Source organism: Daphnia magna, linkage group LG1 (genome assembly GCF_020631705.1).
Source record: "Daphnia magna isolate NIES linkage group LG1, ASM2063170v1.1, whole genome shotgun sequence".
NCBI classification, from domain to species: domain Eukaryota; kingdom Metazoa; phylum Arthropoda; class Branchiopoda; order Diplostraca; family Daphniidae; genus Daphnia; species Daphnia magna.
The window spans coordinates 3681437-3705421 of record NC_059182.1 but is presented as its reverse complement, the minus strand read 5'-3'; the positions used below and the strand labels follow the sequence as shown (position 1 = coordinate 3705421).

At 42.4% G+C, this 23985-nt stretch overlaps 5 protein-coding genes and 1 long non-coding RNA gene across 8 annotated transcripts; 3 read left to right on the top strand and 3 right to left on the bottom strand.

Moving 5' to 3' along the window:
* The first annotated feature begins 470 nt into the window (after positions 1–470).
* LOC116930013 (E3 ubiquitin-protein ligase SHPRH) lies at positions 471–10883 on the top strand. The gene is given in 11 exon segments (XM_045170483.1): positions 471–1061; positions 5721–5966; positions 6028–6124; positions 6188–8045; positions 8114–8518; positions 8584–8926; positions 8928–9481; positions 9561–9771; positions 9839–10119; positions 10186–10204; positions 10206–10883. Coding segments are annotated over 9 exon segments (3819 nt in total). The 5' UTR covers positions 471–1061; positions 5721–5966; positions 6028–6108; the 3' UTR covers positions 10338–10883.
* On the bottom strand, positions 3955–4716 carry LOC116930021. The gene is made up of 2 exons (XM_032937366.2): positions 4564–4716; positions 3955–4450 (listed from the first exon to the last, which is right to left on the bottom strand). The coding sequence occupies exons 1-2, from the start codon at positions 4570–4572 to the stop codon at positions 4181–4183; spliced, it is 279 nt and encodes a 92-aa protein (XP_032793257.1). The 5' UTR covers positions 4573–4716; the 3' UTR covers positions 3955–4180.
* LOC116930025 lies at positions 4750–5448 on the bottom strand. Its single transcript, XR_004398211.2, has 2 exons — positions 4919–5448; positions 4750–4854 (listed from the first exon to the last, which is right to left on the bottom strand). It is a non-coding gene; the product is annotated as an uncharacterized LOC116930025 (long non-coding RNA).
* Positions 10731–12787, bottom strand: LOC116930020 (arrestin homolog). Its single transcript, XM_032937365.2, has 6 exons — positions 12467–12787; positions 12252–12386; positions 11969–12181; positions 11513–11890; positions 11291–11450; positions 10731–11226 (listed from the first exon to the last, which is right to left on the bottom strand). Exons 1-6 carry the CDS (start codon positions 12629–12631, stop codon positions 11090–11092), a joined length of 1188 nt encoding a protein of 395 aa, XP_032793256.1. The 5' UTR covers positions 12632–12787; the 3' UTR covers positions 10731–11089.
* A 619-nt stretch (positions 12788–13406) lies between these two features.
* Positions 13407–15942, top strand: LOC116930016 (proprotein convertase subtilisin/kexin type 4). The gene is given in 14 exon segments (XM_045180939.1): positions 13407–13655; positions 13718–13888; positions 13949–14065; positions 14067–14087; positions 14145–14394; positions 14463–14539; positions 14628–14757; positions 14825–14919; positions 14921–14935; positions 15048–15112; positions 15178–15417; positions 15475–15535; positions 15537–15618; positions 15679–15942. Coding segments are annotated over 14 exon segments (1764 nt in total). The 3' UTR covers positions 15870–15942.
* Positions 15893–21175, top strand: LOC116931332. 3 transcript variants are annotated; one of them, XM_045170492.1, is made up of 9 exons: positions 15893–16112; positions 16191–16438; positions 16496–17254; positions 17317–17573; positions 17632–17724; positions 18543–18840; positions 18893–19134; positions 19198–20741; positions 20865–21175. In XM_045170492.1, exons 7-9 carry the CDS (start codon positions 18987–18989, stop codon positions 21024–21026), a joined length of 1854 nt encoding a protein of 617 aa, XP_045026427.1. In that variant the 5' UTR covers positions 15893–16112; positions 16191–16438; positions 16496–17254; positions 17317–17573; positions 17632–17724; positions 18543–18840; positions 18893–18986; the 3' UTR covers positions 21027–21175. The 3 variants fall into 3 exon arrangements, with proteins under 3 accessions (XP_045026427.1, XP_045026431.1, XP_045026430.1); XM_045170496.1 differs by lacking the exons at positions 15893–16112; positions 16191–16438; positions 16496–17254; positions 17317–17573; positions 17632–17724 and adding an exon at positions 17755–18401; XM_045170495.1 differs by lacking the exons at positions 15893–16112; positions 16191–16438; positions 16496–17254; positions 17317–17573; positions 17632–17724 and having other exon boundaries at positions 17755–18840.
* Positions 21176–23985: the final 2810 nt, after the last annotated feature.

Genomic DNA, 23985 nt, shown 5'->3' with positions numbered 1-23985 from the left:
ATTTCAAACAGAGTCCCTTTCCATTATAAATCTCTCTATATAGTTTGGGAAAGGTAGAAATACTTTGAATTACACTGTTGGCTTCACCTTCAGCACTTTTTACACAGCTAAAAAAAACTCGAAGGCAAAGCAAAAACGGGTTTCTGCTGACGGAAATTCGGGGCACCAGTGGGGGGGGATTTATGAACATTTGCGAGGCGTACGCGCGGCCTTGTCTCAACTCTTTGGCTTACGTGAAAACCCGGCCCAACAAAAAAAACCAGTAACCAGTTCTTAGCCGTTTTACCTGCCTCCCTCTCCATTTCTCATCATTTCCAGCCTTGATTCGACCTACTAATTAGTACCAAAATTTGTATTCGTCATCATAACACCACGGTACCACAATTCCTTCCAATATGGGATCCTACATCACGGCCATATATCGCTGTCGTTTTTTTAACCTTAAATGGCGTGTTATTCTATCTGTATTGGCTAATATTCGATCGTGAAAATACGTAGACAGGTATAGACGACGTGATTGCAAGTATTTTTATTTGACTTTTACAGAGGGTGAAGAAAAAGTGCGATAGAAACAAAATAAAAGTTCTCTCGACCGTGGACGACGGCTAAGACATTTTAGAATTTTCGTAGATCTTTCGAAGCGAAGATGGGCCAGCGTTTGACGTTACATGAACTACCGATCAGCAATTAACGGATCGAGAAATGTAAATCGTCCAAGAGCTGTTAATTAAGTGACGACACCAACAGAAATGAGAACTTTGCCACGTGGCATACAGACAGCGATGCGTTAAAACATTTTTTTTTTTGGGGGGGGATGCTGTGATTCTTTGATAATTGTTTGGTTGTTCTTGTTTTGTTTTTTAAAAATTCAGATGGATCTGTACTTGTTCCAGATAGAAACCAATCTGTGCGGAATGGATTTCACCTCCTGGCGGAATGTGCCACGGTAAAGCATCTGACGTTGGCTGCTGACGATGGCCGGTCGAGATCCCGTTTCTAATCCAAAAGTCTCCCTGTCACCACTTTCGAGATTCTTCCAGCCAAAGGACAAAGAAAATACGGTTAGTCCACGTTTGTTGTGTTGCACATGTCAAAAGAAATGATTCAGGAAGGAACATACCTTGTACATGTTAATAGAGCAGGTAAACAAATTGGGTTGGAGCGCTGAAATGGTATTGATTGGATCATTGCCTCTACGGCAGGTCTTTTATACCCGAACGACAAATGGCAACGAGAGCAAAAACTTTCACATTGGCCGTGTTTTGCCAGCTGAAAATTGTGACCGTGAAAACTGCGGCCCTATCAAATGTTAATATCTCTCCGTCTCTCTTTCTCTCTCTGTTGGGTTGCAGTAGCACAGCATTGATTGCGAGCATTCTTGTCCCGCGATCAAACGTCATCAACCTTGAAATATCCCAAACTATTGCCTTTTTGTTGTTGTTGTTGTTTTGTAACGTAGAATGCCATAAGGGTTAATAGGAACAGAGGCATATTCATCGGGGCCAATGAAGTTTGAGCCAGTTTGATGTAAACCATTTTCAATCTTTATTTCTGAAGAACTGTTTCGAAAGTTTCCCTTGGAAGAGACAGTGTGACATCCTGTTGCTCAAGGGGAAGTGAATGGCGGGGGCTAAATCGAGTCAGGAAGTTCAATTATTTGGTTTGCTTTTCAAATTCGAAGGTTTAACCTCCCCCCCCTATCATTATCTCGTCGTTAGTTCATTTCTCGAATTGCACTGATTGTTGACGTGTAATCGAGTAAAGCCCTAACGAACCCGATCGATTTGTTTATAATAGACTTTTATCTCTTGGTCGCTACTTGGCCATGTTTAGTCCGGCATACATTTGCGTAATTCATTTTTTTAATTAAAAAAAAAAAATTCGTGCACTTTGATTAAGAAATCAAACCGCGAGATTTAAACAAAAAAATGATGATGGATTACATGAAACGTAAAAAACATGATCTTATTGCGTAGAACGGGTAACGAGTCTGTTGGCCCTTTTTTTGCGCCGACGATTCGCATGTTCAGAAACACGAATGATTTAGGTACCGACGAATTTTTAATGAAATGGCCTCCTGCAGCAATTTCCCTGACGCACCGATTTGATGACCATTAAACATCAATCGATGTGATGAAAAAGCCTTAAAAAAAGAAATGGCATTTTTGTGTGTGTGTGTGTGTGTTCCGCATTGTTGATAACAGACTGAATTTTCTTCACAACGGGAGCGTAACAGATTTCCATAACTGCCTTTTTTTTTTTTCTTCTCAATCTGCGTGTATTTTTGCATATTGTTCTATAATTGGGAAGCGTCCTTGCCGCTTGCGTTTTCATATCGTTCCGGTTTAGACGCTGGTCCGTTTTTACCTTGAGTAGAAAGTTCTGCCAGTTGAATGTTTTGCGTTTCGGCGAAAAAGCATTGAACTTGCGTGTCGTATTTGACGTTCAAAAGTCAATTACTTTTTTTTTTTTTTTTCGAGTCTTTCTCTTTTTCTTTTTTTTTGAGGGGGGGTTGGTAAATATAACACGATGTTTATTGGTAGTGCAGCGTTTGGGAGTGGTACTGTTTACAGCGTGAATTTCGCATATCCGCGTTTGTTGTCCCGATAACACCGCCACTGCAAGTCTGGGCTTTGATTTAATAGCCTTGACTATGAGTGCACTATTTAATTTTCTCTAATCATTCATCTCATTTTTTAATTAGATGATATGCATGTTGAACAGCGTGACACGTTCTTTGTGTGTGTGTGTGTGTGTGCGTAACTCGCAAATGTACATGGGAAATAATATTTTCTTGAAATCTGTCTTGTTCGATCAGCGAAACATGAACGTGATTTATCCTTGCTCCGAAAAAAATCCGCTTTGCAAAGATATCCCAAGATATCAAAAATAGAAATGAAACATGTGTAGCTATTTGCCCTTGAGTCGAATGTCGTGTTTCATAACTGTGACATTTCCTTTTACGTTACCAAAATGTCGTCAAAGTGTTGATTTGAACGTCCGATGGCGACACTTGCCGGATGAGTTCATTCGCCCCACATATTGAGAACCCACGTCCCCCCACCCAAAAAAAGGGGCCCTTGATGACTTGATACCAAACGCAAAAATAACCACACATTTTTTTTTTATTATTATTATTATTTAAAATAAAAATATCTTGTTACCCGAACGCTGTTGATAACGGTGCAACAGTCAAGTGCACGCAAAAAAGATCGAAATTCTTTGTTTAGACTATACCACTGCAATCGGATGCGGTTTTTGGTTGCCACACGCAAGGCGTCATTCGAACCCCTTTTTTTTTTTAAATATGATACAGTTAGCCAATCAACTAATCTTGACTCGAATCCAAACCGTTTTTTTTTTTACGTTGGTTTCTTACATCTTAATAATAATTGGGTTAGTAAAAAATGTAACCCCCCCCAAAATGATAAATCTCTTAACCGCAACAAAATTCACGATTTTAATTGTCAGCCCTAATTTTAAGCCTTTTGGAATTTCTCCTTAAAAAAAAAGGGGGGTGGGTAGGGCTATTTTTAGATCACAAGTGTCCACCTGTTTTAATTTGAGCTCGTTACGTTTGAATTTCTCTACCGCAGCGTCGTCGTCTGCGTTTAATGAAGCAAAAACCTTGTTCTACTGTACAATTACGGATTCCATTTCCCCCGCCGTTGTACGATTTAACACTCGCGGGTCTTTGATCTCGGCACGATGCGAAAGAACACCATCTAGCTTTCAAGTCCGAACTGCTGTATATGCATGGAAATTCAGATTTACATCTGAATTTCAGGACACGATCGCTTGATTATGGCTACCATTTTTCTTCTTGTCTGCTATAGTCAGCTGCTTCTTACCATTAACAGCAACACAACCTTCCCGCCACAATTACCGACTAACGAACTACATATACGATCGAATGTAAACATTGAAATGTTCCAACCTTTTTTCTATCATCAATTGCGATTTTAATTACCTTTTTATTTTTAAATGCGTTTACATAATTCATCTTTTAAAGACATTCATCGACAGTTGGGCATGTAATAAAAAAAAAATCTTTTTATTGATCGAATGGGATCCGGAAAAAAAAAAAACAAGTTCCAAATTAGGTTTTTGAATTTTTCCTTTTTTTTTGTGCGTACGTTCTTTTAAAAAAAAAAAAAATGTAGGAAACATCTTGGAAATGTTAATAAACCAGTGGAGCTGCAAATCCGGGGTAGGCCGCGAATTGGGGAGCAGCGACAAAGTTGCGCACGACCGGGGCAGTGTAATATGGCTGAGCTACGGGCACGGGCACTGGATAGCTCTTGTACTTGTATTCGGGTTGCTGGACAGTCACCTCCGGTCGGATGTGGGTGTACTCTGCCGGCTGGTAGTTGACTTTGGAGAGGAGAGGAGCTCCCAAGCCGAAGCTCATGGCGCTGGCAGCGGCGACGATGGCCAGGAAAACGAATACCTTTAAACAATACAAATTTAAAACAAATTTAAATGATGTTTACCTTTTGGAAAACGTGGCGGGAATTTTAGGTTTTTTAAAAATATCCGAATTATTGCGTAGGGTTTAAATACCTTGTACATTTTGAGCGCGGTCGGGATGGAGAACTGTAAGCAATTGTCGATGGTAGTGGACTGGCTTGATTCAACTGGATCATCCGAGGCTCTTTATATACCACTGAACAATTTAGTTTTTTTTGCACGCGGCGTGGTCCAGCGTCCTTCCGCAATCCTGTAGACGTTTTTTTTTTTTTTTTTTGAACGACTCCACCCAAAAACGAGTCTTTGTTTTATTTTGTCATCCTTGAAAAATCAGGAGCGCCACCCTTTTTTTAAATTTTTTTTTTTCCTGTTGGTGCTGAAGAGCTTCACAACAACAAACAAATGTTTAATGTGAATGTTTAGTAGATTTATTTCAACCGACATTCACCTTGAACATTTCGTCTACTGACAAGTATCTTCCAACCTTGGATTCAAGCCGGCCGCACCTTTTTACCTTAAGGCTTATATGTACAGCCATCCTCCCGATTTCACGTTTATTGATGATTAACATTTTTCGATTGTTATTGGTCGACCAAAAAAGAAATATTTTATTTATTGATTTCTTTCTTCTTTTTTTTTTTTCACTGGTAATGATTGAGATCCTGGTTAGCTTTAACGCACACCATTGACGTGTCATAACTTAAGCTTATTTTGGGGAGGGCTTTATTTTGTTTCCGTCACTACAACGGCAAACAATTTCTCAGCGTCTTGTAGAAAATGTGTGTTTACTCACATGTGAGTGCCAAAGGAATGTCTGACGTTATAATGAGCTAGGTAACCGATAGAAACGCGTATGGAGCCGCTCCTTCTCGTCATCGACGTTTTCTCCAAACAAACGCGTGAAAGCACTTAAAATGAAAATGGCCTGGCCTGAGGGCCGCTGTCCGACAATATCATGAAAGAATGCGCGTTTTCATGTGTAGATCTATACCCCCGGCTGCTTCTGGACAAGAGAGACGCAGAAAAAGAAATGCGCTGTAAGGCGTTTTTTTTTTTTTTTTAAAGATTAAAAAGAAAGAAGAGAAACTCGTAATGAACGCGATAATAAATCGTTTTAGGAATGTTTGTGTTTCCATGTCGTAGACAAGTATTCACGCAGTTGTGTCTTCTTCTTTTATTTCGTATATTTATTTTTTTCTCTCTTTTGAAATTTATACCAGTTTGTACATTTATTTGTTTCTCGATTTTAGGTATTTCATTCGAGTCGTAAAGTGATTTTTACGACTGCAGTCTGGGGCTGTACAGATGCACCTATCACGACCGGAAAACGATATTCGATATGCTGGCCAATAAAACACGATTCTACAACCACTTCGCCCGTATACGTGAAGTGTATTTCACGTTCTTTTAACGACATTTGGCCGCAAGACGATAGTGCATTTCTTTTATTGCGTGCACGATATTATTGCCTGTGCTGGGGGGAGGCAATAGAGAACGTAATAAGAAGAATAAGTCAGATTTATAGATAAAAACCAGTTTTTGATTTCTCCGAAATAGACGCCATCTTACGGGGAAATCTGACAACAAGCAGACGACTTTCTAACGAGACGAAAGTGTTTGTTACGCGATTCAAAACACATGATGGATTCCACCGGTAATACCTTACATCCCACTCTGTTGATAAATTAACTTGAATATTTATTCATATCTTCCGTAGAAATTTCTGAAAGCATCTCGTGTTCTTCACAAGATGAAATGACGCCCACTGCTGAGGCAATCGAGCAGGCGATCGACTATGACGCTTTGTATGATCGTGTGAACTTGAAAAGTGAACTACTTGAAAATCGGTCTGCTCCTCTTACTGACGTCCAGCATGAATCACTAGTCCCAGAATTGAGAATCTACCAAACCAAAGCTGTTAACTGGATGCTGAAGCAGGAACGTTGCAGTAGTGTCAAGGGTGGAATCTTGGCTGACGAAATGGGACTGGGGAAGACAGTAGAAGTACTTGCCCTGATTCTAAATAATGCAAGAGAAAAGCTTTCAGATATTGAATACCAAGAACCTTTGACTGAAATAAAAGCTCAGTCCCCAGAAAAAATACCCCAGTCTGAAGCCAAAAGAGCAAAAATCGAAGATCAGTGTACGAAATGTGCAAACCGAACCATAGGCCAAACAATTGAAAATGTCATTTGGCGATTCAGTCCCGACAATGAAAAGTCCACAATCCAGAAAGTGATTGACCTTCACTGTGGTGACATACAAAATGAAAACCCAAAAGTCACAAGAAAAAAAATGCGTTGCTGCCTTTGTCCCAAACAAACAGTTCGCGAAAGGCTGAATAATCATTACAACGACGCTCTTGCCGAGTTTAGCTGTCTGAAGAGTCTCCAGAGACGCTCAGATGCGGTAAATGAAGATACTATTACTAGAATTCTTTGCGTTTGCGGTAAAACTGAAGCCGAAATCAGCCCGTTGGTCCAGTGCCCGAAATGCAAGACACAACAGCACAGCAATTGCATTCATTATGACCTGACTGATCCCCTTCGTGGACCCTACCTTTGTCCTCAATGTTGGGCCGAACAGGAACCCATTGAATCCTGTGCCACGTTAATCATCACACCGTCGACTATCTGTACTCAATGGGTCGAAGAAATCAAACGACACGTTCGCGATCGTTTTCGAATTCTCGTTTATCAAGGTGTTCACGGACAGGGCTATCATCAGCCCGTCCAGTTGGCCCGTGGCTATGACGTCATCATCACCACGTACGAAATCCTGAGGAAGGAACTCTACTTTGCCGAGGTCAAAACAGGACAGAAGCGGACACGGCGTAAAGCGGCAACTTACATGGCTCCTCCATCTCCTTTACTGTCCGTCCGCTTCTGGCGTTTGTGCCTGGACGAAGCTCAGATGGTGGAAGGCTCTGCAACACGAGCGGCCGAAATGGCCCGCAAATTTCACACTGTCCATCGTTGGTGCGTGACGGGCACCCCCATTCAGAAATCCGTCCAAGACCTTCATGGCTTATTCATGTTCCTGGACGTTGCAGTCGATCGGCGTGTCCTTTTCAATCCAGTTGGCCTTGTTGATGTTTTGGCGCCCATTTTCTGGCGTACAAGGAAAAGCGCAGTGACGGAGCAGATCCAGCTGCCGGAACAAACGGACGAGACTCATTGGCTCTCGTTTTCTGCAGTCGAACAACATTTTTACCAACAGCAACAAGCCCAGTGTGCTCAGGACGCAACGGTCCGGTTTCTCAAATTCAGCGGAGATCTTAAAACCAAAATAAGCAGCCTCGATCCGCATACACTCAAAGTTCTCCTCTTCCCACTTTTGAGGCTCCGTCAGGCCTGCGTCCATCCGCAAATGGTTCGCGGACAGTTTTTGACACTCCGGCCGCAAACCAAGACGTTAACGATGGAGGAATTGCTTTGTACGTTGATCAAACGAGCCCAGCTGGAATGCGAAGAGAGCCAGAGGTTGAGAGTCTCGGCCGCCAACGGTCAGGCCGCGTTGCACATCATTCAGGAAGAATGGGCACAAGCGGCCGAAAAGTATCGTGACGTCATTAGGTAAAACGATCCGTCATTCCGGCTACTATTTTTTTTGGTTTCCTTTAAATAATTCTCTGCATTTTCAGGTGGGCCGAAGAGATCAAAGATTCCGTCAAGACGGATACGCTTCAACGATTGCACACGTTCCATAACTTGGCCGAAATCATACGGACGGCTCCTCCCGGTGCTATTCCGCCCACGCTACGTGACAGCCAGCTGCAAGAGGAAGCCGATCAATTGAAAAAACATTATCTTGGTCGGGCGTTGGGCCAAGTGGAGAGTGCGCGTGCGACCTTGGCCACCCTGACGCTGAAGGTCACCGGCTTCAAAACCGAATTGGAAGTTATTCAAGTGCAAATGGATGAAATATGGTGGACAGCATTGATCCAGTGGTCGGACGATGCAAATATATCGGACAAACTGGTGGAGGAAGTGAAAGATAAATTGACTGACGAAGCACATAACAGCAAAATGACGTCCCAATTCAGCGGGTCCGTTTAATTTTTTTAAATTTTCAACCACATAATCAACCTAAAGCCTGTCTCTTCTTCTTTAGGTTCAACAGTGTCAACGCATTGAAGTTTTTACTGTTTTCAAGATTAGAAGAATTGGAAGAGCAACGCAAAGCAGTCACCGAGCGAATGCGTTGGCTGGAAGTGACGTCGATCGAACGCCTGTCACAAGACGCGTCTGATTGTCATTTGAGGCCGTTGCAGGGCCGTCGCAAGAAGGATCGCTGTCCGATTTGCATCGTTCACGACCAGATAGAGGATTACGAATCGCTTCTCTTCCGCATGGCTGATCGGAAGAATCAGGAAGACGAGTGGGACAACGTCGACGAAGACGCTCCGGCCGTACTGGAAGCGCTCCGTCGCGGCACGTGGGCCGATAGCGAAGCCGGAGCGCATCCTCAAGCACATGCTTCAATTTGCACGGAAGCATACGGCTCCCCAATCCGTCCAAGATGGTGGATCCGTTCATCTGAAGTTGCTGGACGCTTGCAAAAAGGAATTCCGGCAAATCCGCGTCGTTTGGCGTCAGTTGAACGATCAGGCTTCAGCCGTCGATGAGCTGAGTATGGCCACACTGCGACTTCGCCTCCGGCTTCCGCACGAACTCCCGCAACCGAAACCTACTGTCCAAATGCTGGACAACAAGAATCCCAATCAGGTGATGCCCATTTATCTGCTGGAACCGCACGATGTCGACATCCAGTACGGCAAGTTAAATTGCGATCTGACGGTGGCTGGCCAAGCGTTGAAACGGCACATGGGGCACGTTTTGTACCTGAAGAATCTGGAAATGGCTGGTTTTGGAAAGACTGGCAATCAGAATCCTGACCCTTGCCCGGTTTGCCAATGTCAGCTGGGTGAAAAATGGAGCGTCCTCGTGTGTGGCCACTCGTTTTGCATGGACTGCATCGAGCTGCTCATTAGCCAAAGTCATAGCAAACTGTTAGTACATTAACTGGAACTCTGAAAACAACAAAAAACACTTGGTTAACTGAATTAAATTTTTGGTTTTATTTTGCAGGACGAGGAAATTAAAATGCGCTATTTGTCGTGATACCACCGCTCTGTTCGAAATCGCTTACGTTGACGCACAAGCGGATGCATCCGAAAATCCTTCACTTGTTTCTGTCCAAGTCAAAGGTTCCCATTCTACCAAAGTGCAAGCCGTTGTCCAGCAGCTTTTATTGATCAAGAAAGATGATCCTTCCGCCAAATGCCTCGTCTTTTCCACCGTAAAGATCGTTTAATCCTTTTACGTCTTAAATGAATCGTTGATTGATTTCTCTTTTGCTTCTCTAGTGGGTCGACGTGTTGCTGATCGTAGGCCGGGCACTAGACGAAAATGGCATTTCGTATTGTTCCCTCTTTTCTAATAATTCCCAGGTGCAGTTGAATAGGTTCAAACGTGATCCTACTGTCACTGTTCTACTCATTCCAGTCCAATCGGGCGCCAATGGTCTCAATCTTGTCGAAGCTACTCATGTCCTCCTCATGGAGCCCATCTTAAACCCCGGAAGCGAACTCCAGGCTATCGGACGTGTCCACCGTATTGGACAGACCAAACCCACTGTCGTCCACAGGTTTATTGGCATTTCTCGATTGGCGTTGGCGTTGATTCAAATTGATTTGTTTTCTCTATTTTGAAGGTTCCTCGTCAAACACACATATTGAAGAGAAGATGGCCCTGATGTTGGATAAACATCGATCCGCCCTGACATCAAAGAGCTCCATCAGTGTCAAAGAGAATCCCGTTACATTGGCCGATTTGAAAGATTTGTTCAACGACCACACAGAGTAACATCTCTTCCCTTTTATCTATTTTTATTTTTTAATTATTATTATCGTTTTAATCTTTGTTCGATAATTGCGTTTCGTTTTATTCGAACTAATACGTGTACGTGTACCCACATCGATTTCATACATTATTTCAGTTGTTTCTAAACGAGACGGTGCGCGACGCCTTCTCCCAAATTAGATTATAATCTAAAGGATTCAACAACAACAAAAAAAAGACTACTAATATTATTTTAAGCTTCTTAGACAATTGTGCCACTGGGTTTGGGGCAATTTTGTCAGTGTGACGAGCTTGTGAAATAAGCCGTAACATGTCTCCACTTGTAGGTCCTCCGAAATCGATGGAATTCTTTAAAGCATTTTCTTTTTAAATGGATGAAAAAACTCAGTAAGGTGATTAATTTTTGAATTTTCTGTTGTTTATTGATCATATACTTTCCAGTTCCATATTTATTTTTTTTGTTTACATTGAGGTTACATATAGTGTAATGTAAATGGGAGTTGGACAATGGATGTTTGTTGACCCTCAAGGTTGGATATATTTTCTCCTTAAAATTTTTCTTTTTTTATATAATGAAGAAAGAGGGGGAGAGAAGAGATAAAGATAGACGCCAGATATGAACTGAAACTTGATTCCGTTGAAAGATCCAAGTTACGTCATACGTGGAAATTTAAGTATTTCATTTGCTATTGTAATTGATTATTCTTTTCGAGGGTTCATCCGTTGTCGTTCCAGCTGTTGTTTGCCTTTACCGTTTAGGTGGAACGAAGACGAGCGAAATCCTCGAAGACAATGTTCTCGTCGTCATCTTCACGGGCGTAGTTGGATTCGTAACGGCCTTGTTGGCTGTCAGTTTTAGTCAATTTGCCCTTGCCTTGATACATGGCCGAGCCTTTGTTCAGAGAATGAAATCGATTAGCCAATTTATGGGATGAAATGAGACATTCTGATCGTACCAGGAGCTGGGTGCATCAGCTTAAATGGAACATCAGCTACCAATTCACCGCCCATGGAGCCCAAGTCGAGTTTGACGCGGGCCACGTACGAAACAACGAAACCAGTAGCTTCGTTGCATTCAGCGATCATAGTCGACGATGCCAAATTGACTTCATCGTCCTGACGAGGCGAAACATTTGTGAAAATTCAGAGGTCAATCAAATCGGTCAGCATTGACGTACCTTGAGGTGACCATCGAGAGCAATGCCGCGGACTTCCTTTTGTCCGTTGAGCATCGGAGTCAGGGCGAAGGTCTTGGACATTGAAGTTCCAGGAGTAATGGGGCAACCCTCGCGGGTTTCCAGACTAGCCACGCGCTTGTTGTAATGGCCATTGATGAGCGTGATCTCGACGTTCTGCACGACAGCCACCAGGATACCCTTGACTGTTTTCTTGGACTCGTTCTTGACGTTCACGTTGAAACGGATCTGCTCGCCGTGATAGAAGAGTTCACGGTCGAGCGTCAATTGCAAGTTCAACTTGCCGCTTGAGAACGTGAAGCCCTTGGAGACCATCGTGCTCGGTTGTTTCGAGCTGGGAGTCAACGGCGCGTATTGCACCTGCATTTAATGAATGTTTGAAATTTTATTCTCGATTGTAGGCGGCGATGGAGTCTGAAGAAAGGATGAGGTTCTTACCTTACGGATAGCCATCGAGACGGAAGAACGCTTGTGAGAGCGATCGTTTTCATTCTCGCCAACGAAGGTCAAGAAATCGTATTCAACACCGACAGGGGGTGCGGTATCGCCAGCTCGACCGCCTTCTTGCAAAACGATGGAAGCAGGAGCCGTTGTCGGGAGCGTGAACGTGAAAGCGTAAGCGTTGGCTCCCAGTTTCTTCAACAGACGGTCCTGATGGACCGCAATGATGAAAGAATAAATGTTTAATTGTAGAGATTCGGAAGAGTTTTGAACGACGTACCTGAAGAGGGCATAGCTTCTTGTCTTGAGAGCGACGAGGTGGCACCACTTGCTCGTTGATCAGCACCAATTCCTTGACGAATTTCAAGCCCATGACTTCATCCTGCTCGCGACCGTAACGGATGGTCACGATCACCTTTTAAAAAAGATGAAGTTGTACATAACATTGAATATTCTGTTTTTGGATTGATTATAGAAAAGGAAGAATTGATTTACCTGACAAAACACTTTGCGGCCCTTGAGGTAGTCGGGATCGGCTACGACGACACCTTCGATGGGATCCACATGGTCTTGGTGATCAACGAAGTCGCGCTTACCCAGATAGACGGTCAGTTTAGCATTCGGGGATGTTTTCTTGAAGACTTTAACGGACGCGACCATTTTGATGGTTGGTTGGGTAAGACTTGACTTCGTTGGAACCAACTGGACTCGACTCTAATTCTTCTTTTTGCGTTTGTCTCTCTCTTTGTTCTTTCTTCGGCTGATTGAGCTATCTACAAGGAGATATTGTGAAAAGTGAACTGATGCTCCTTTGTCCGTCCGTCACGGCTATTTGTACCTGCCGGCTGCGACATTGTATTTCGCATGAGTCCCTTTAGGTAAGGCCTTTAATCTCGTTAAATGTGACGACACGAACGACGAATCAATGAAGGTGACTTGGTAGGCAGAAGCCACCTTAGTGCATACGCTCTACACACTCAACGTTGAACGTGATGTCCCTTTTCCCTCGACTTCTTATGTATTTCATGCAAAGATGTAAGTAATTCAATTCTTTTTTTAATTGTTTGTTATGAATTAAATTTCATCGTTTCTTAATTTAATTTTTTAAGGCCTTTTTCCAAGAGTTCCGTGACAGCAGGAAGGAGTAAATTAGCTTTTAACACGTGCAGAACTGAGGGTTTTTGGTGATCTAGCGTAATCTTGTTAGTTACGACTCCTAATCGGTAAGTTCCTTGAAAGGTTAGTTGATCATTTTTCTTTTCATTTTAATTATTCGGTTTGGTCTAGAGTTTGCGGCGTCAAGGATGTCGAAGTTGAGAATCATAACGCAATTCCAGCCAGATGCGGTTTTCCTTTTCCGGTGAGTTGTACCGCCATTTTGATTGTATGGAGAATACGTTTTCCAGTTGCAGTGAAGTCGCCAAGGCTTTCGACCATGTCTTGGCCTACGGCGACGATAGTTGCTTTACTAGTTATTGCATTAACGTTGGATCTTGTCCAGTTGCATCAACACCAGAGCGACGATGTTGTTTTCTACGTTCGGCCGGATGCCCAGTTGTCCGTACGAGAACTGGCCAATGAACACGGTCTCGACTATGTTTCAGAAGTGTTTCCAGGATCCAACTATCACCACGCTCTCATCAAGGAGAGGGAGGGTATGGAAAAGCTGTCAGCCGATTCGAGGGTATTCATTTCAGCAGTTAATCAAACGAAAAATCATGAATAATGTGGTGTTGTTCTGATCAGATCACCTGGATCGAAAGGCAGACATATCAGCCGAGAGAATTGCGATTTATTTCTTCGATGAACGAACAAGCTTTTGATTACAGAGAAACAACTCCTTTAGGGGACAAGGAAGAATTAAAAACAAATGGGATGGAATTCAACGATCCTCTTTACCCGTTACAGTGGTACTTGGTAATACGGAAAGACAAACGAATAATTTAAAGATTGACGATTAATGGATGTATTTAATAGCATGGAAGGAATGGCGATGACGGCCATCATTTGAACGTGACACCCGTGTGGCGTGATGGTCTCACTGGTCGTGGTGTGGCGATTGCCGTATTGGACGACAACGTAAATCCTTGGAATCGAGGAGATCAGACGTAATTACGTAAGTTTAATTTCGCATTTGACATTTATCGGGTTGCAATTAAAGTTTGATTTTAAGGATCCAAATATCAGCGGCGACTTGGGGGCTAAAACTGGGCCAGGCATCAAGAAGAATCCGATTCATGGAACGTATTGCGCTTCCATTATCGCCGCCGAAGCCAACAACAACTTTTGTGGCGTTGGTGTTGCTTTTCAAGCTCGAGTTGGGGGTGTTCGTCTTTTGGCAAAGAGGCGTGTCCTCGACGTCCAGGAAGCTAGAGCCCTCAATTACAAGCTGCCCGAAGTCGATATCTACAGTGCTTCATGGGGTGCAATTATTTTCATCCATAAATTACAAATGATCGAATGTTGTTGACTAATTTCTAATTACATCCAGGCCCGCCAGATGACGGCAAACACGTAGGAGGTCCAGGAGAGTTAGCCTCGCACGCCCTGCAACGCGGTGTGAAACTGGTATTTCAATTAAAACGCTTCAGTCGCAGATAACAGATGCAATCGGATTTAAATAAGCTTATCTTTCTTTAAAAAATGCAATCAACAGGGCCGTCGTGGACTAGGTGCCATTTACATATGGGCTTCGGGAAATGGGGGCACCAAAGGAGATAACTGCGCGTACGACAGTTACGCCTCCAGCATCTACACGTTGTCCGTCTCGTCGTTGACACCCCAAGGTTAACAATCGCAATTCAGCTGATGTTTCTTCAGCTACAACTAATGAAATGTTATTGCTATCTAAAGGTCTATCTCCTTATTATGCGGAAGCATGCCCGGCTGTCCTAACAAGTTTATACGTCGGTGGAGAGCACGTGAGACCCCACACTGCCTTTGATTCAAGAAAGAACGGACAATGTGGTAATAGTGTCATTTAAATTATGGTCTTATCTTATAATGGACAGAGAAATTTAAAATTTAAAACCAAATTCAGGTAGTCCCGGAAGGCAACACTGGTTGCCAAAACCAGTTCCAGGGCACGTCCGCTGCTGCTCCACTTGCCGCTGGCATCATAGCGTTACTTCTAGAAGCCAAGTATATTATCATTTTGACAACATCTTATTGCATTGATTTATGGAATCAAAATCGTTTATCAATAGCCCATCTCTTACCTGGCGGGATGTCCAGCATCTTGTGGTACTCAACTCTTCACCGCCGTATCAAAAGACAGGCAAGTTGGAAGCATCGACTGATTGGCCAGTCAACGGTGCCGGACTCCGTTCCAACGTCCTTTACGGTTTCGGAGCTTTGGATGCCGGCCGGCTGATTAACATGGGACGTGGATGGAAATCCGTCCCACCGCAGACTCGAATGTCAGTTCCATGTCCTGCGGCCCGAATGTAATTTTCAAAACAATTTCTTATTACTTTTCTCGGCATGTAAATCATTGGTTTTAGACCTCTGCCGGCTAACCAGCCAATCCATCTCACACTTAACGTTCATGGCACTTCTATATCCTTATTTGGAATACGTTTCGGTAACGATTGGTGTCAACGTGAAACCCAGAGGAGCTCTAGAAATCTCTTTGCAATCGCCATCAGGTGATGAGATTAAACTAGTTAAGTGCATACAATTGCTAAATAATTTTATTATGGCGTAAGGCATGGTGTCACCTGTACTCGCCGCGAGACCAAACGATCTGAGCAATCAAGGTCTGTTTCACTGGAATTTGACCTCGGCTCAGTTTTGGGGGGAACATCCTTCCGGTCAATGGCGGCTGTTTCTATCCAATGTGAGCCCCAACAGCCAAGGAATCCTCGATTTCTGTTCGCTTACGCTTTATGGATTTTGAAGTGAATCAGTGGACGGATATATTTTAATGATGGACGTTGACGTCAACGTGAAAATTACAAGATGTTGCATAAGCTGCAGGCTATTATTTTCTGCCGGGGGGAGAGAGTGCGCTTGCGGGAAGACTTTGAAGTTCTTGCAGGATGCAATGCCAGTGTCCAGTAACGTGTTCAAACCGTAAAAGAATTGAAGGAAGTTGCCGAGCCTGGAATAGTACGGCAACAATAATATTTGAAATCGCACGGTTAACTTAATTACTCGACTCGAGGAAGTTTAAAATTGCTAATTTTCATAATTTCATTTAGTTTTTGTTTCGTAATAGATTCAAGCCGTACTATTTATTGGGAGGCCCTAAATTTCGCCGAAATTTAGTGGAATAATGGTGCATCATCATTTTTCATATTCTTGAAGTGACGGTAGAAAGACAGTCGGAAGAAAGTCCAGTCATTGTCGATCGTGCGAATTTTTCAACGTTCGCGGGATTGAAAAAGACGATTTCAATCCTGTCTGGGATTGCCATATGATGTATGAAGGCATTTATCAGTAAGATGAATGTCCGTCAAAATTGAGGTATGTCACTATTCAATTCAAGTCTTCGAATTAATTAACTAATTTGTTTGAAATTAGTTTCTAGTAGCCTAGCAGCTAAAGGTGACATTCAATCTCCGTTGTGTTGGGATCGCCTTGAAGCTTATGTCGAACACACGATATAGATGAAGAGCAAATTCTTGATTCCACAAGTGGAAAATCTTGACCATGACCTTCCGTTACTCCTGGATTGTTTACAGATTCATCGTCTAGTCTGTCGTTAAAAAGCGCATTCTATTTTAGTAAGGATTCCCCTAATTTATTTTTCGAGTGACCATGGATGATGAGATCAAGACATGCCATTCGGTACATGGTTGCTACCCCAGGTGTGTGTGTGGGTATTTGACGTAGACGAACCGTCTTGGAGATATTAGCACTTGTACGGACTAGGTAATCGATGCCTGATGTTCTGACCTATGTGGATAAACTTACCCACTACAAAACATGCGTTTCCGGGCGATCTTTGCAAAATTTTCGTAGAAAGGATCCGTTTGTAGTTTGTTCATTTTATTTCTGCGTTGTGAATGTTGACGTGACAACATACGACTCAGATATTGTAGAAGAGTGCCTTTTTAAGGTTTCTTTGTGAATTGGACGGAACATTGTTCTTCGTTAGTTTTGCTACTCTAATGAATCTCAATCTCGTCGTAAATTTGGGCGGGTCCTTGGAAGGATTCAGTAAATTGAGCAAATTTACTGACGACATTTTTCCGGACTTACGATGTTGGCAGTGGCGAATAAGAATTGCAGCTACCTGCCAACGAAGAGAAACGTCGTGAAGGAATCTTAAGCTTTTGAGTATTTAAGTTATGCATTTACTGCATTCGTCTATAACGTGCTTATTCTTCTTCGAATTGCAGTTGTTGATTGTCACGAACTCCACCTGGTCCCCCGCCAACGTGTTTTTAAACTCTTTTCTGACAGCGTCCTTTTGTTGGCGAAAGCAAAGTTTAGTTTAGTTTCTTTAGAAACAACTACCGGTTTCGTGCAGGTGGGACAAATTATATCTTGTGCAGGAAAATGTATTTTTGTTCCAGGTATATTGCCATGCCAGGTATATGGCCATGCATACCAGTTAATCCACAAGGATGGCTATCATTACTAATAGTTTAATGAGGTAACTCTTTAGATCTTTCAAATGTCAAATCCGTCTCATTTTCTGTACGGTTTTCCAGATATTGTTGGAACATGTACTACTCAAAACAGTGATGACGGAAACGATGTAAACCAGTCCCACCGCACCTGTAATGTTTTGCGAGAAAGAAAAGGTAAGATCTCTCCATTTCTCTCAATGATTTAAATCGTAAGCGACTTGTAATAACTGGAAAGACTTGATGATGGCGCTGATGGTGTCAACGCAACGCGCACGTGACACGAATTATAAGAAATTACTGTAAAATTCAAGACGCAGTCGTGTCAATAACCATCTGCTGTCACTTGTACGTTTGTATTATATCACGAATCAGTAAATCCAGTTGCTTATTTGTCACAAAAGTATGATTGATTTATAAAAAAATCTAGTTAGTCTTCAAAAATTAAGTTCAATAAGATCGTCGTGTACCCCTATTGCACGAAGATGTTGTCCTTTGAACCGATTAAGTCGGTTCAATCTCGTCACTTGAATCATAAGAGAAATCAAGTTTAGCAAACTAGATGCTGATAGCAAATGATTAAGACACCGTTATTCCGTCGAAATAACAATGCACAGAGTGTGGTCCGGCAAAGGCGTCATGCACAGTTTTATGTGTCGAGATGCAAAGAAGACCGGTTTGTTTTGAGTCTTTAAAAGGAAAATAAGCTTTGTTGATTGTTTCACGTGCTCTAGCTAACATGAATTTTATACCTAATGCAAAAATGCTGTCTCAACGTGTAGACGTCGTTTTACCTTCACCCGCGCTCATCCACGCACCAAAAACTGGATTTGTTGATCGTGTTTAACAAAGAGGTCTGTCTTTCCGGTTAAAAATAAATTCCCAAATCTCGTTGGATGTCCCTGTATTTAAGGCGGTGATAAATGTTTGAAAACTAGTCTGAAATTTACGACAAGTACAACGAAATCCGTTATTTTTACTTTTCTGGATGTTAGCGTGGCCTTCACCTTCAGCGCTGTTGCTGCGTGAATCGAGGCTAAAAGAAAACACTGCCCATTTGATGAGAAATGCTGGTTTGACAACTTTTCTACATCATATCCAGAGTCAACTCTTTTTCCCCAATGTTCCCGCGGTGTTAGAGGCCATCGTGATTTCTCGTTTCTCTGCCAGTACGCCCGCGGATTCCAGTGTCTTCAGTGCCCAATTCAATTAAATCGGGACATTTTCACAAGTGCTTTTTCGTATCGAAGTCGTAAGGAAAATCTCTGTCGTCCAGTTTGAAAGCAATTTAAGGTAATCAAAGCATTTCAAGTTGGACAACGTTTGCATAATCGATGATGTTTAGGCAGTGAATCACGACACCGCCATTTGCATTCGTCGATCACGAAATGTTGAGAGGCGAGTAGAAAACCTGACGTCTTGTCAAATGATTGACTTTGATGTTGCCACGGAGTGCATCTACAAGAGTGGCAAGGAAAGAAGACTGGATTTCAATCATGGATTCTACTCGCATATCAGTTTCCGCTCTTGGCCGCGATGTGGTTGTGGGAGATTTTTACAATTACTACACCGACGATATCCTCAAAAGTAAGTTGAATCGAACGTTCAGATTTTTCGTTGTTTCTGACCTGTTATTTGCCTCACAAACAGGTAGCATCCTAGTGCCGAGAGAGTGCGTCCACATCGAACAGAAATTAATTCCGGAGACGGAACGCTACTTCTTCTTTAACCAACCATCAAAGTACAAAGCGTCTTTGCTCGGCATCAATTCTCATTTGAAACAGAGCATCGAACAAGGCTCGGTGGATTTAAATCTCCTCTGGTTCAACGATTTCTTGAGGGCATATCCGTCAGAAGATGAGCACAATGAAGCGCTAGTCACCGTCTTCTTCCGCGTTGTCCGACGGACTGAGACCCTCGATCATAAGTTTATCAAATCCAAAATGTACGATTATCAGGTGGAGAGTGGCGGCTGGGCGACACATTTAGTGGAACAGGTCGTCTACGGAGCCGAGCTGATCTGTTCCATGCGCAGAGCCGTCGATTGGCAAAGGGAAACGAAGGAGAGCGCCGAAGAAAATATTTATTTAGTGGCAAAAGCGTATTTCGATTACATCATCGGTCCGAAAGCGACCAACACGGAACCACCAGCGGAACTAGAAAAAGTTTCATGTCGAATTCTCAGCAGCCTGGAAGACGTCTACATGGTGGACAGTTCATTTCGACAATCGTGTGAATTCCTGAGAGATGTGATCAATTTTAAAGAAGATAATCAACCCGCCACATTATGGCGTCCTATCTACATAGTCCGGCGCCAAATACCGAGGCAAATTGAAACCCGCATTTTGTTGGACAGGATCGTCGATAAAAGATTGAAAATCGAACGGAAATTGCATTGGATTGTGAAGGAGAGCCGCAGGATATCGAAACATCCATTTCTCAATCGGATTCCTCCGCTAGAAAAAGCAATGTTCCAGTTCCTCGATTTACTCGACTTGGCCGAGAAGGAGATTATGCAGTTTGACGTCAATGTTGTTGCGAAAAAATGCAGTCAAGACCTCAGCTCTCAAGACAAGATTTTGAACGACGTTAAAACCGTTTCGGATTGCGCCCTTTTGGCCGACATGGTGGACTGGTTGACTAAACGACGTGCGGAGATCGATGCGATCTATTTACTATTAAAAGGCAGTCAGATGAACATCTTCGATATGGCGGAGATCGAATCACGAACCCCATCCAACATCGAGAAACGTGCAAGAGTTTTCATCTTGAAAATCGACTACGTTCCAGACCCGTTAATGGAGCGTCTTCAGAATCTGGTTGGTAATCTTGAACCGGTTATCAAACTGCCCATTTTCCCGGCCGTTTCATTTGGCAAGGAAAGACAAGGGATGATTAGCAAAGCTTTCTATGGATTCTCAGAAGAGGCACGCTGGTGTTCCAACGAAAATAACAGCTACCAGATAGGACTGGTTCCAGTTGCCTCACCTCTAGCCGATGCAGCCATCAAGACGATTTTGTACCCGGCCGTGGACATGTCGAAAGCCCTTTTGCCCAGTCCAACGGAAATACCTTTAGTCATCCAAGAAGAACATCAATTGTTGTGTTCCATGACCAACAGAAGCTCACGTCCGCCTCATTCTCCTAGGAGAGTTCCTCCCGTTCCAAAAAAAATGCAGCATTCCAATGAAAAAGTAGCTAACTTTCTGCTAAAAAGTGTCACGCTGATTTCTTCTGATAATTTTTATGATGAAAAATGATCGAAAGAGGCAAGGTTTGTTTGCTAATATGCCACCCGTTTCTCGATTACCCGACAGGCAAACGAAGTTGAGGCAATGGACGAAGAGGAATTCTTTTTTAATTTGATCAGTCGATCCCAATCGAAACGCATGGACGATCAGCGCTGCTCGCTGGCAGTCGTCGGTAAACAAGAGAGTCGACGAGCAGACACGCCGAATTTGCATTACATGATCATTTGATATGAGATTACATCCTACTGTGCTTTGTTTTTCCCCCTTTTCTTGAGTTGTGACAAATCATTGATCAAAACGAAGCGAAAGTTTAGTTTTTGATTAGAAAAGTATTCGAACGCTAAATTCAAAATATAACAAAACGCTTATGATATTAATTTCAAGATGGAACTATAATGCAAAAAGAATTTTTTTTAAAGTTTTTGTTTTTTTTTTTAGATCTAAAAAAGTTCACGGTTGAGCGCCGTAGGGAACTGCCCCCTAGGCCATACCCGTGCTCCTTTTTGGTCCGTAGACCGAGGCGGAAGTTAGTTCCTCATTGAATGGAATTATGGTACTTGCTGATGGACGCAAAGTACACAAAGAAAATGAATGTGAAAACTCAAGTAAACTGGGCAAGTTCGATTTGCTTCCCCAATTCTTAGCAGAAGAATGCCCCACCTGACCATTTACGTGAACCTTCGCACAGTCCTAATTGTTTCTACGTTACCACCCCGAGGGTAGATAATTTCGAAACTATCGGGACTGCAACCGGGACTGACGTCAAATTTACTTGTTTAGCGGGGGGTGGCAACTCCCAAAACCGACTTTCTTCCTACTCGAGTTTCACTTTTCTTTTTTTTCCATTGCCATACTTACCAAGTCTCTCGTTCGGCTGGATCCTTATCCTTTATCTTCTTGTAGGAGCAGAGAGAGACTGAGCCACTCCTACAGGGAGCCGTCCGCTCCCTATAGATGGAAAAGCAGTCTTGAAGTTTCAATAATCATTGGTAAGTGCGCCATTTTGCCACCAGGTGGCTTGGCATTCCTACATTTTTCTGTTGTTGTGTTGTCTGCTGCAAAGCAACGTTTGGAAAACTCAAAATGTCGGTTTCGCTGGAATCTGTATCGGTAGTTAATCCCCTAATAGAAAGATAAATTTAAAATGATTGCTACCAGTCCACTCGCAGAATGTTTGCTGTAACTACTCAAATAATTCCTTACAGACTTACATTAAATCTAGCAAAATAAATGCAGCAGGTATCATTGGGAACTCAAGTTTTTTTTAGATATAAAAAACCTTAATTTTCTAAATTATATAGTAGGTTAACTGATACGTCCAGTTATAAACCAATGTCTAAGCGGATTATATGATGTTACTTTGAAATTGTCAAGTGTTTATCATTATTTACTAGAATCAAAGAAGGTATGCTGAATCATACATTTGCTGAATTCTTTGCTTTCGCAACCAGGGTGTTGTAAGACTTTCTTTGTGCAGACCTTAACTTTTGATTACTCTACAAGATTGTATTTTATAAATTTCCTCCCTAACAATTGTATCTCATTTGTTTTATTTTATGTCATAGGACTGCTTAACTGGACATTGACGGCAAGTTAATTTTTTAAAAAGTTTTATTCTTTTGTTTTATTTCTAGTTTGAACTTTTAATTACAGCAGTTATTTGCATAAAAGATGCACGTGTAAATTCTTTTCAGGGTAGGCCAAAGTAGGATTGCCTATTTTGTAGGCAGGTTTTATATGCTGTCAAAGACAACAATCAAAATTATTCCTGTCTTATCTCTTAATTTTGTTTCAATCTAGTATTCCGTAAAATTTTTGTGAATACTAGGTTTAATTTTTCAAGTTCTATTGTAAAAGCGGTAGAATCAACCCGATATTCCAAGATTCGTTTTATTTATTTATTTTTATAAGGTCATCCTATACTCCTTTTTAAAAAATACCAGATGTCGCATTTGTCTGGCGTTTGAATACTTCCGAGAAGATTAGCCACGACGGATTAAGATACTGTTTTGTCGCAGACCCTTCGGCATGCAGCCAGAGCAGAGTCTAAGCCAAGTAATCCTCTAATCCGCCGACTAAATTCAAAAGAGAAGGATAATCGTCTTTCTAGAGAGGCCTCGGCACAAGCCTTTGTTGTCGCATCTTACTTTTACGACCAATGAGGAAGGTCAGACTGTTGTCGACGCGTACCTGAGCCAGTCGATGAGTCAGCGAGTGTCTTAATGACGGGTTCCGGTTTTTGGAGTAGGAGGAAATTGATCATCAGTTGCATTCAGTAAATTTTCAGGTTAGTTTTAGGAAATTTAATTTTGTAAGTATTTTAACTTTGATCGATCGATCAATATTGAAGCGCATGGACGATCAGCGCTGCTCGCTAGTGCCTAGTAGTCGTCGGTAAACAATAGAGTCGACGAGCAGGCACACCGAATTTGCATTACATGATCATTTGATATGAGATTACATCCTACTGTGCTTTGTTTTTCCCCTTTTCTTGAGTTGTGACAAATCATTAATCAAAACGAACCGAAATTTTAGTTTTTGATTAGAAAAGTATTCGAACGCTAAATGAGGAATATAACAAAACGCTTATGATATTAACTTCAAGATGGAACTTTAATGCAAAAACATTTTTTTTAATAGTTTTTGTTCATTTTTTTTTAGATCTAAAAAAGTTCACGGTTGAGCGCCGTAGGGAACTGCCCCCTAGGCCATGCCCGTGCTCCTTTTTGGTCCGTAGACCGAGGCGGAAGTTAGTTCCTCATTGAATGGAATTATGGTACTTGCTGATGGACGCAAAGTACGCAAAGAAAATAAGTGTGAAAACTCAAGTAAACTGGGCAAGTTCGATTTGCTTCCCCAATTCTTAGCAGAAGAATGCCCCACCTGACCATTTACGTGAACCTTCGCACAGTCCTAATCGTTTCTACGTTACTACCCCGTGGGTAGATAATTTCGAAACTATCGGGACTGCAACCGGGCCGGACTCGTGTCAAATTTACTTGTTTAGCGGGGGTGGCAACTCCCAAAACCAACTTTCTTCCTACTCGAGTTTCACTTTTCTTTTTTTTTTTCCATTGCCATACTTACCAAGTCTCTCGTTCGGCTGGATCCTTATCCTTAATCTTCTTGTAGGAGCAGAGAGAGACTGAGCCACTCCTACAGGGAGCCGTCCGCTCCCTACAGATGG